At 48.9% G+C, this 12,255-nt stretch overlaps 2 protein-coding genes across 5 annotated transcripts in view; both read right to left on the reverse strand.

The window, feature by feature from the left end:
• Positions 1-2,382, reverse strand: part of LOC133123866 (mitogen-activated protein kinase 9-like) — a 31,590-nt gene extending 29,208 nt beyond the window's left edge. The window contains 1 exon segment of the mRNA XM_061234517.1: positions 2,243-2,382. The gene's annotated coding sequence lies outside the window, so the exon portion shown is untranslated.
• The window catches only part of LOC133123865 (glutamine--fructose-6-phosphate aminotransferase [isomerizing] 2-like), a 50,111-nt gene that overhangs the window by 16,896 nt on the left and 20,960 nt on the right, over positions 1-12,255 (reverse strand). For 2 of the 4 annotated variants that reach the window (XR_009708256.1, XR_009708255.1), the window contains exons 14-20: positions 12,013-12,133; positions 11,464-11,621; positions 10,621-10,735; positions 8,610-8,737; positions 6,650-6,817; positions 5,691-5,852; positions 4,592-4,728 (exon numbers count right to left, since the gene is read on the reverse strand). Coding sequence is in view for 2 of the 4 variants with exons in the window: in XM_061234516.1 (XP_061090500.1) it covers positions 4,684-4,728; positions 5,691-5,852; positions 6,650-6,817; positions 8,610-8,737; positions 10,621-10,735; positions 11,464-11,621; positions 12,013-12,133 (897 nt within the window). In the remaining 2 variants the exon portion in view is untranslated. Of the gene's footprint in view, positions 1-3,413; positions 4,729-5,690; positions 5,853-6,649; positions 6,818-8,609; positions 8,738-10,620; positions 10,736-11,463; positions 11,622-12,012; positions 12,134-12,255 lie in introns of those variants that run through there. The other 2 variants (XM_061234516.1, XM_061234515.1) reach the window with 1 other exon arrangement.

Genomic DNA, 12,255 nt, shown 5'->3' on the forward strand with positions numbered 1-12,255 from the left:
CCGTGGAATGTTTTTTTTTTTTCCCGGGTAAAATCTCGCGGCAGTGCAGGAAATGGGACCTAATACTGCAGAGGAAGACTTATTTATTTCTTTATTTTTGCTGTTCCCACACACCACGGTCTCTAGAGATTTACAGAGTGAAACTGGACTGCATTTATACGGCACTTTATAGCTTTATAGAGCACTTTCATCCGAAGCGCTTTACAACTCACGCATCTCATTTACTCATTCACCCATTCACTCTCACACACACACACACACACACACACACACACACGCACACGCACACGCACGTGCGAGCGCACCAATCAGTTGTACTTCGTGAGAGAACAGGTGGATTGGTTTAAATGGATCTGGTAGAGGCAGGTGCAGATGGTACGATCCAGCTGGTCAGGTTAAGTTTTAGTCCACTAAGTGTCTGGCTCAGAGACACTCTGACACACCACGGGCGGGGGGATCGAACCACAAACCCCTCCGAGTGCTCTTACCATCCCGAGCTTCCGGCAGGTAGTTGCGTCCAAACCGCGTGCTACCACACCACCTGACTTCACTCATTATTTTACCTGCTCGGTTGAGATAAGAAGCTCATGGGCGAAATCGGGTGGTGTCGCGCGCGCGGTCGGAGAAAATGCCTTGCAGACACTGCGGCCCCCCAGTCGAGGAGCGCTGAGAACAGAAGAAGCCTGACACAGCAGCCGGCCCCACTCTGTACAGCACACGCACGGCAGGAACGCGCGCGTAGGCACAAATGCGGGAAAAACAGGATGCAGTCGTCCGTAGCATGGAGTAGCCAGAAGTTACCAAAATACAAGACTTTATCATCACAAGACATTACAACTGGAGATAATCGGTGTTAATCTCAAATCATGCCACAATCTACCACGCTCATCATCCGACTGCAAATTCAGTACCATTTTATCCTTCACAGTCATAGTATAAAAATATTGAAATATATAATGTCCCTATGTTTGTAGGATGGCACAGAGATATTACATTGACCATGTGACACATCCCACACCATATGTACGCAGTATTGACGGTTTGCTACTATCCAGGGTCCCTTATAAAGACAACCACGATAAAGACGGGCTTTCTAAATATAAAAATACTTTACTTCCTGAACTTACCACTATCACTCACTGGTTACTGGGTGTTGCGGGGGGGCGGGGGTTATAGCCTACACTACAGTATATTGGCGTGATCACCACAGGATTCAATTTGAATTTCAGCAGTAAACCAACTGTAAATGGGCCGGGTTATGTAGTCTTCTCGGATCATCTGTCAAACTGTCACCAAAGATGACAGCTTACAGTTTTGAGCTCACAGCGACTACAAACAACCAAACAACGGAAGCGTGCAAATGATTTTGCTTTCATTTTTTCAAGACCGCTATTCGTCACTACACAGACCAAAAATGTACGTACCAACAAACAAAAAAAAACGCGTTTTAACGGACACTCACTAACAGCGCATGATAGGGGGGGGGGCAGATACCCTGAAAAATCAGGATGCCACGTAAAGAAAAAAAAAAGAGTTGTCCCAAACGTAGTCGTGTAAAAACGTGTCCAGTTGTGGGCGCAACGCAACCTGGCGGTCCGACAACTGCACTTCACGTGGGCGACATCAGCGCCCTCGCCGCAACACCTGCAAATGTGCCGGTGAATGAACGGGCGATTTTTATTTACTTGGGTCATCGCGCGAACAGCTCAGGTTTTTAGACTGATTTGCTTATTTTGTCAAGGGGGTCGATATTACATTCGCTGGCTGCTCACTCCGTAAGCCAGTTGAGCTTGTTAAGACTTGCAGACACCCCCGCCTTGACGAAACTCTGGCAGTAACTATAGTGCCCCGAAAAGCCGCCGCGAGGTTCTGCCACATAAAACTTCCCGTCCTCCTTTCCTCTCACTCACCGACAGCCTGGCAGTTCTTCGGCCGGCCAGTGGCATGTACAACACTGAGTTTGGACACTGGAGTAACATCAGAGGCCGGAACAATCCAACTGGTGATGTAGCCAGCTAGCCAAGTTAGCCCTGTGTTTTCTTTAGCTGAAAACGTGATGAAATATCCCTCCACTACGGGTGCGTCCGATGCCCGAATGTTGCTCCAAATGACCGGAATTGCAACTCAGAATTAAGGCCCAGTTTTTCATCGCGTTCACTTCTCGGGTGGGACTGCGGTAACGGAACGAGTAACTTAGCGGTGCATGCAGACGGACAGGCGGGCTAAATTTAATTGCACCTACCTTCTCCGCTTGCTTTCGCAACACTCCCCGCTTCAACATTCACCGTCCAACGCTGACCGGACACAAGCGACGAATACGTGACCTCGCTGCCAGCGAAAAAGTACACGAGCTCTCCAGTCGAAATTCCCAACTCCTGTCAGTGGCACGATGGGGGGGCGGAGGCTGGCTGGCACAATTCGACGGCAGGGCAGGAAACGCGGATGACGTCATCGCGTGGTCGGCTCTCAAGTTTTTATTATTGCGAGTTTTTGCGAGCAGCGAAATTTAAAAAATATATATTTTTGTTCGTTTTTTCTTTTTTTTTTTGTTGTTACGAAATACTTGCAAGCAGCAGTTGTAGCGTATGCCATACCAGGTTCGACATTGTGAATACTGTACTGTGGATGTAATTCTGTGTTGCGTTTATTTCCTCGCCACGTATATTCATGTCTTCGGAGATCCATGTCGTGATATTAACTTAAGAACTGACCCGTTTAAAGCTTAGACTGTTAACTGGATATTTAACTTAATTTCGCAGAAAAACAGAAACACCACAATCTCTGAGACCAGCTTCCACGAGGAGCGGGCATATAGAGGTGACGTCATACTCCTGTCCTCCGATTTTCCCGGTACTAGTCTCAAATCCAGTAAATTTGTTTCGGCGTTTTGACAGACACAAAAACGACACTGTTATCTCAGCCTAGCCTATTTGCTCGCCTAAACGAGTTGCTTATTATCACAATTACCATTTTTGTTAAACCTTATTCGCAATTCATTGTTGTTATTGTTAATTTTTGTTATTGTTATTTAAACAGTGCGCGTTTCATAGACACAGCGTCGACATAGGTGTGTGAATCGTGTGGATGTGTGTGTATTTTATATTACATTATTGGCATTTGGCAGACGCTCTTATCCAGAGCGACGTAGAGTTGATTAGACTAAGCAGGAGACAATCCTCCCCTGGAGCAATGCAGGGTTAAGGGCCTTGCTCAAGGGCCCAACGGCTGTGCGGATCTTATTGTGGCTACACTGGGATTCGAACCCCCGTGTCCCAGTCATCTACCTCAACCACTACACTACAGGCCGCCCTGTATTTGTATTGTGTGCCAGGATGTCGGACCCAGGCACGAGCCGCCAACGTATTCCAACGACATGCACGCTCCAGATTCCAAATGCAATGAAGTGCAGAAACTCTGATCAGATAATATTTTATTTTTTTTACATTCACAAATTTATAAAGTCCCCACTTATGATAAAATATATAAAATACAATCTTCATTGAGGCAACTGATCTGTGTATATTTAAGTAGCCAAGGGGCCCCTTCTGCAGCAGAAAATAACTAAGAATTTTATAAAGCCAAAACCAAGACATAATTACCATTCGAGCGAAGCCAGAGAGAACAAACACCTTTTTTCCTTTACAAAAAAAGTCATAAATACTATAAAAACATTAAAACACTAAAAATATATTTTAACTTTTGAAGGGAATGCATCGGGATTGGGTTTCGATGTAATGGTGAACGGCACATATCTTTCCAAGTCAGAAAAATCACTCAACTCTGCTTGAGATAAAAACGGGCAATTGTTGAACTTCAAAAAATTATAATATTAAAATATTAAAAGAAAAAAAAAGAAAAATCAATCAAGTACATAAGGTATGGGGACAGCACACAGGGTAGACCCAGGTCGGGGAACACTGCACTGTCTATGGGCTCAGTTATAATGTAGTTTCACAATGGTAAGGAATGATCTCGACTCTGGTTTCCTTAAAGCTGAGTGTTCCAGGTGGCGTTTGACGAAGAGAAAACCAGAAATCCTTCCTGTCAATATCAACCGACATTCATTAAGTAAATACACGGAAACACACACGGACACACTTGGGTCTTCATTGGTCAGTACTTCTCTCGAGACCTTATCATTGGTCAAACGGGCCTTGCCTCTCCGAGAACATGCGATCGATCTTCATATTTCCTGACATATCGTTCAGCGCTAGCATTCCTTTGGTTTTGCCTCAAAGTAAATATTGCACAACGGTAAACACTTCACTATAAAAGGTAAACACTGCGGTTTTTTTTCACACCGCCCCCCCGTTTGGGTACAGTGGAGGGACATACGTCGCAGTATTCATAGTGAGGCACACTGTGGAGAGTTCAGCTGCACGGTATGACAAGGGGAATGTAAAGCCAGGAGAATGGATGATGATGCATTGATTGGACCAACCTTCCAGTTTTTTTTTTTTTTTTTTTTTTTGTTTTGAGATGCACAAACTATACCCACAAAGGTCCATGGCTCCGTTTCAATAGCCATATCTCTCGGTGACATAGAGGTGCATATATGTTATTAATATGCACAGACACTCTCTCTCTCTCTCACACACACACACACACACACACTCACAGACACACACGCGATTGCACTTCGGAATGCGGGTTCTCCCTTCATCTTCCCGTTGCTGGGGCAGGCTACTCCACGGTCACGGACTTGGCCAGGTTCCTGGGGCAGTCCACCTGAACACAAAGGTGAACAGAGCAGGTGAGACAAGCCTCAAACTCCTCTCTGAGACAAACACATTCACACTAGGTAGGAGGGAGATGACATTATACAGGTAGGCAGGTGATGGCATACAGGCTGAGAGGAAGTGACATCACACAGGTAGGGGGAGATGACATCACAGGTAGGGGAAGAGTGACATCACACAGGTAGGGTAGGAAGTGACATCACACAGGTAGAGGGAAGTGGGGCGGCCTGTAGCGTAAGTGGTTAAGGTGAAAGACTGGGACACACAAGGTCGGTGGTTCTAATCCCGGTGTAGCCACAATAAGATCCGCACAGCCGTTGGGCCCTTGAGCAAGGCCCCTAACCCTGCATTGCTCCAGGGGAGGATTGACTCCTGCTTAGTCTAATCAACTGTACGTCGCTCTGGATAAGAGCGTCTGCCAAATGCCAGTAATGTAATGTAATGTAATGTAAAAGTGACATCACACAGGTAGAGGGTAGTGAATCACACAGGTAAAGGGTAGTGAATCACACAGGTAGAGGGTAGTGAATCACACAGGTAGAGGGTAGTGAATCACACAGGTAGAGGGTAGTGAATCACACAGGTAGAGGGTAGTGAGTCACACAGGTAGAGGGTAGTGAATCACACAGGTAGAGGGTAGTGAATCACACAGGTAGAGGGTAGTGAATCACACAGGTAGAGAGTAGTGAATCACACAGGTAGAGGGTAGTGAATCACACAGGTAGAGGGTAGTGAATCACACAGGTAGAGGGTAGTGAATCACACAGGTAGAGGGTAGTGAATCACAGGTAGAGGGTAGTGGATCACACAGGTAGAGGGTAGTGAAACACACAGGTAGAGAGTAGTGAATCACACAGGTAGAGGGTAGTGAATCACACAGGTAGAGGGTAGTGAATCACACAGGTAGAGGGTAGTGATGTCACACAGGTACGCAGGGGAGGGCTCACGCACGTCGTATCCGCGCAGCACGGCCAGGTGGAAGGACAGCAGCTGCAGGGGCACCACGCTCAGGATGCCCTGCAGGCAGTCCACCGTCTGCGGCAGCTCGATGGTCCGGTACGCGTTCTGGGCGATCTCCGGGTCGTTCCGGCAGCAGATGATGATGGGCCGGCCCTGCGGGGGAGAGGAAGAGCGCGTCACGCGGCTCAACGCCGGACCCAGAGCTGCAGAGGCTTCTGGGATACCCACCCTTAGCAGCACCGCAAAGAGTCGTGCCGTTATGCGTGCATATACAATATGCGTCTCAGGGCAGCAAAGTGGTGCCCTGGACGACTGTAAGGAACCTTCCGGGGGCTGAGTTCTGAGTTTACATGTTCTCCCCGTTTCTGCGTGGGTTTCCTCCCACAGTCCAAAGATATGCAGGTCAGGCTCATTTGAGAGTCAAAATTGCCCCTGGTATGAGTGTGTGAGCCAATGGTGTGTGTGTGTGTGTGTGTGTGAGTGTGTGTGTGTGTGTGTGTGTGTGTGTGAGTGTGTGAGTGAATGTGTGTGTGTGTGAGTGTGAGTGTGTGGTGTGTGTGTGTGTGTGTGTGTGTGTGTGTGTGTGTGTGTGTGTGTGTGAGTGAATGGTGTGTGTGTGTGTGAGTGTGTGTGTGCCCTGTGATGGACTGCCAACCTGTCCTACTGCCTCTCACCCAGTGCATGCTGGGATAGGCTGCTACCCCATGCGACCCTGACCAGATATAAGGGGTTCGATGAAGGATGGATGGGTGGATAAATGGGCGGATGGGTGGATGGGTGGATAAATGGGTGGATGGGTGGATAAATGGGCGGATGGGTGGATGGGTGGATAAATGGGCGGATGGGTGGATGGATGGATAAATGGGCGGATGGGTGGATAAATGGGCGGATGGGTGGATAAATGGGTGGATGGGTGGATAAATGGGCGGATGGACAGAGGCGTGACTCACCTGTCGGGCGGTCACCTGGTGCAGGGCGTTGTGGCACTTGGTGTAGCAGGCGTCCCTCATGATGACCATGATGACGGGCATCAGCTTGTCCACCAGGGCCAGGGGCCCGTGCTTCAGCTCCCCCGCCAGGATCCCCTCAGAGTGCATGTAGGTGATCTCCTTTATCTTCTGCAGAGACACAACACACACACACACACACACTTTACCTTCTGCACAGAGATACAACACACACACACAATTTACCTTCTACACAGAGACACAACACACACAACACACACACTTTACCTTCTGCACAGAGACACAACACACACACACTTTACCTTCTACACAGAGACACAACACACACACACACACACACACACTTTATCTTCTGCAGAGACACAGGCGGGCACAGGTTAAAGCAGGGCTGGGCTACTCCACGACCCCAGTGCCGGTGTGTATCTACAGCCTAGTGGCTAATGTGCATGACTGGGACCTGGAAGCCCCTTGAGCAAGGCCCTTAACCCCACATCACTCCAGGCAGGATTGGCCCCCGCTTAGTCTAATCAACTGTAAGTCACCTTATAATGTCGCTCTGGATAAGAGTGTCTGGCAAATGACTATAATGTAATATAATGTAATGTAATGTATGCAGGTTGGTGTTTCCACCAATTACCCGGGCTAAATGAGATTATTGGCTGCATACACCGACACGCATTCACTACTTTAGACCACAGTGAAACATTTCACATAGGGACACAAGAACACTTTTCAAGAGCTTATCAGGAAATGTCAAGTATCACACGGTGTAAGTCTTGGGGCTAATTAAGTAATTAAGCCAGACTTTGGCATGAAAAGCAGAAACAGACACGACCCCTCGTTGCCCGCCCCCGGGGCAAAACGTTGCACACCTGAAACAGGCCGGTGTGGGTAAAAGTTTTGAGGTGAAGACAGAGGAAACACTGTTTTGAGTGTCCAGCGCAAGATTGAGCCGGCAGGCGTGGAACACTGGGGGCCGTGATGTCACAGCGAGCTGTGATGTCACAGCCAGGCGCACGCATCAGTTCCGTTCATTACTCTCTCTGCGTGTGCACAGGCCTCCCCCCCGCGGTGGGTAACGCACCGTGTAATCACCTCTACCTGTGCGGCGACCTCCTTCTGCCCAACGGGACAAACTGGAGCTCAATAAAAAGCTCCTGTGCTGCACTGTCATGCTTTATAAAAAAAAATTATAAAAACAAACGAAGGTCAAACAAATACCCTCCCTCCGGTCTTCTTTTGACGAGAGCAGGCCTGGGTTAAACACATAACTGTTTTTGGATTCAAACACTTTTCTACACTTTACTGAGCTCGTCTGGTGTACTGTAACCCTGTGAAATAGTCTCCAATGTCCAAGCCCCACTTTCTCTGTGCTCTTAGTTGGCTCAAGATCAATGGAGTACAGAAAAGAGAAGGTCAGTAGTAGAGTGGTTACACAGAAAGGTTGGGGCATGTGAGACTCACTAGCACCCCCTCCAGGCCGGTAGAGGTTACACATTAAGGCCGGGGCGTGTGAGACACACCAGCGCCCCTTCCAGGCAGGTAGAGGTTACACATTAAGGCCGGGGCGTGTGAGACACACTGGCGCCCCCTCCAGGCCGGTAGAGGTTACACATTAAGGCCGGGGCGTGTGAGACTCACTGGCGCCCCCTCCAGGCAGGTAGAGGTTACACAGTAAGGCACGGGGTGTGTGAGACTCACCAGCGCCCCCTCCAGGCAGGTAGAGGTTACACAGTAAGGCCGGGGCGTGTGAGACACACTAGCGCCCCCTCCAGGCCGGTAGAGGTTACACAGTAAGGCACGTGGCGTGTGAAGACTCACCAGCGCCCCCTCCAGGCAGGTAGAGGTTACACAGTAAGGCACGTGGCGTGTGAAGACTCACCAGCGCCCCCTCCAGGCAGATAGAGGTTACACAGTAAGGCACGGGGTGTGTGAGACTCACCAGCGCCCCCTCCAGGCAGGTGGCGTAATTGAAGCCGCGGCCCATCACTAACAGGGATCTCTGCTGGTACAGCTCGTCTGCGATGCTCTTGATCTTCTCATCCAGAGCCAGAACCTCCTTAATGAGCCCTGGCAACCAGGACACACACGGTGTTAATGTGTTATAATGTGTTCGCACACACACACACACATACAAACACACACACACACACACACACACACACACACACACAGTTTTAATGTGTTATAATGTGTTCTCACACCCACACACACACACACACACACACATATACAAACACACACACACACACACATATACAAACACACAAACACACACACACACACACACACACACAGTGTTAATGTGTTATGTGTTCTCACACCCACACACACATAGACACATATACAAACACACAAACACACACACACACACACAGTGTTATTGTGTCAAAAGAGGACACACTCTCCACATTAATATGTTATACAAGGACACACACATGGTGTTAATGTACCATACAAAGACATACACACATTGTCGACATGTTATACAAAGACAGAGTGCTAATATGTGCCATACAATGACACACACACGCTGGTATGTTACAGTATACAAGGACACACACAAACTGTTAATATATTATACAAGGACACACACACACCCACTGTTTGTGTATTATACAAGGACACACACACTGTTCATACATTACGCAAGGACACACACATATGCTATGCTATGTGCCAAAAGAAGACAGAGATGGTGTCAATGTGCCATAACCGGATATGTTATACAAGGACACACAGACGGTTAATTAGCCAAAAGACAACACACAGAAAAGACCAGCGTTAAACATATTCCTCTTACTGCCAAGCTGAGCCCCTAGTTTTGCTTAGTCACTGCAGTCTGAAGAAGCACAGCACGCTGCCTGAAGGCTACTGAGAATCTCATTTCCACCTCATACTCCATACGTCAGACGACAGGCAAGCAGACAGAAGATGGTGCTCATCCCTGTGCGTCACATTCAGCCCGAAACCTTTACGATCGATTTTAAAATCTGCAGTGATGGATTCAATAAACTTTTTTTTTTTTGGATCGATTGGAGATTTTTATTTCAGTGTCTGAATTGGGAAAAGGTTCAAGAGCAACAGTGCTGGAACTGCAGTGGAATATGGAAAGGGTCTTTGGTTCCAGGTGCAGGTTTAATAGCTGGAACCTTCCTCTCAGTGTGGTAGGTTAGCGATGTTAGCGCTCACAGTGTGGTAGCTTAGCATTGTTAGCGCTAAGGTTCTCAGAGTGTGGTAGGTTAGCGGTGTTAGCGCTCTCAGTGTGTGGTAGGTTAGCGGTGTTAGCGCTCTCAGTGTGTGGTAGGTTAGCAATGTTAGCCCTCTCAGTGTGTGGTAGGTTAGCGGTGTTAGCGCTCTCAGTGTGTGGTAGGTTAGCGATGATAGCGCTCTCAGTGTGTGGTAGGTTAGTGATGTTAGTGCTCTCAGTGTGTGGTAGGTTAGTGATGTTAGCGCTCTCAGTGTGTGGTAGGTTAGCGGTGTTAGTGCTCTCAGTGTGTGGTAGGTTAGCGATGATAGCGCTCTCAGTGTGTGGTAGGTTAGCGATGATAGCGCTCTCAGTGTGTGGTAGGTTAGCGATGTTAGCGCTCTCAGTGTGTGGTAGGTTAGCAATGTTAGCCCTCTCAGTGTGTGGTAGGTTAGCGGTGTTAGCGCTCTCAGTGTGTGGTAGGTTAGCGATGATAGCGCTCTCAGTGTGTGGTAGGTTAGCGATGTTAGTGCTCTCAGTGTGTGGTAGGTTAGTGATGTTAGCGCTCTCAGTGTGTGGTAGGTTAGCGATGTTAGTGCTCTCAGTGTGTGGTAGGTTAGCGATGATAGCGCTCTCAGTGTGTGGTAGGTTAGCGATGTTAGCGCTCTCAGTGTGTGGTAGGTTAGCGGTGTTAGCGCTCTCAGTGTGTGGTAGGTTAGCGATGTTAGCGCTCTCAGCGCTGCAGGTACAGGAGTCGAGGGCTCACCTGGCAGCACCTGGAGACCGTTGATGATCTCCAGCCTCCTCTTCTGAAGGGAGAGTCTGTCCTCACTCATCATCAGTGCGAACATGACCAGGGACACAAACTGGCTTGTGTAAGCCTGGAGAACACACACACACACACACACACACACACATACACAGTCAGCATTCAAGTTGTATGGTTATGCCAGAGTAGCTCTAGACTTAAGCCATTTTTAATAAAAGTGTCAGCTAAATAAATAAATAAATGCATTAAGCCCGGTCTTGAAGAGTTTCCGCCTCCTCTACATGACCTGGCAAGCTATTCCACACAGTGACCATTCTCTGTGTGAAAACAATATAATCCTATAAAAAATACATCCTAATGTCTGTGCGGAATTCATACACGTTGCCGACGCCTGGGTACGCCCTCTGGTTGTGCTAACAGTGTGTGTGGCATGATGTGTGTGTGGTATGATGTATGTGTGGTACGATGTGTGTGTGGTATGATGTATGTGTGGTACGATGTGTGTGTGGTATGATGTGTGTGTGGTATGATGTGTGTGTGGTATGATGTGTGTGTGGCGTGACGTGTGTGTGGTATGATGTGTGTGTGGTATGATGTGTGTGTGGTATGATGTGTGTGTGGCGTGACGTGTGTGTGGTACGATGTGTGTGTGGTACGATGTGTGTGTGGTATGATGTGTGTGTGGCGTGATGTGTGTGTGGCGTGATGTGTGTGTGGCGTGATGTGTGTGTGGTATGATGTGTGTGTGGTATGATGTGTGTGTGGTATGATGTGTGTGTGGCGTGATGTGTGTGTGGCGTGATGTGTCCCTGGGCGGTGCCGGTCCGGTCCGGTCCGTACCTTGGTGCTGGCCACCCCGATCTCAGGCCCGGCGTTGATGTGGACCCCGCAGGCCGTCTCGCGGCAGATGGAGCTGCCCACCGTGTTGGTCACGCCCACCGTCAGAGCGCCGTGCTCCTTACAGTACCGCAGGGCCATGAGCGTGTCCGCCGTCTCTCCTGGGGGGGGCGGGAGGGGCAGGAGGGGCAGAAGGGGGGGACAGGAGGGGCGGGAGGGGGGCAGGAGGGGGGGGCGGGGGTGTTAACGGCCGTTTGAAGGATTCTTTTTTAGGGTCTAGGGTGCGTATTTATTCATGGGGCAGCCTATAGCTTTGTGGCTGAGTTGCTTGATTGGGATTGGGAAGACTGGTGGTCCTTAACCAAATATTCCCAAATTCCCAAATTTACCGAAACAATTTGAACATTTCCCGGAACTTTACAACTCTACTCATGTGCACGCAATTTGGGGAACTGAACTGAATGGCCTGTAGCCGTTATGATGGTTGAATCAGAGTGCAGTCACCAGGCAGGTGGGCTTGGCCTGCACCTGTCACTCACTGTCCTGCGGTACCTGATTGGCTGATGAAGAAGCAGACGTCGTCCCTGAAGACGGGCGTGTTGCGGTCCAGGAAGTCGCTGGCCAGCTCCACCATCACGGGCAGCTCCGTCAGCTCCTCCAGGATCTGCCGTGTCTGAGAGGGGCAGGGAAGAGCAGCCTTCATCACCATCATCATCCTCCTCACCACCATCATTATCATCATCCTCACCACCAACATCATAATCCTCATCATCATCATCCTCACCACCATCATCA

This window comes from Conger conger, chromosome 3 (assembly GCF_963514075.1).
Source record: "Conger conger chromosome 3, fConCon1.1, whole genome shotgun sequence".
Lineage (NCBI taxonomy): Eukaryota > Metazoa > Chordata > Actinopteri > Anguilliformes > Congridae > Conger > Conger conger.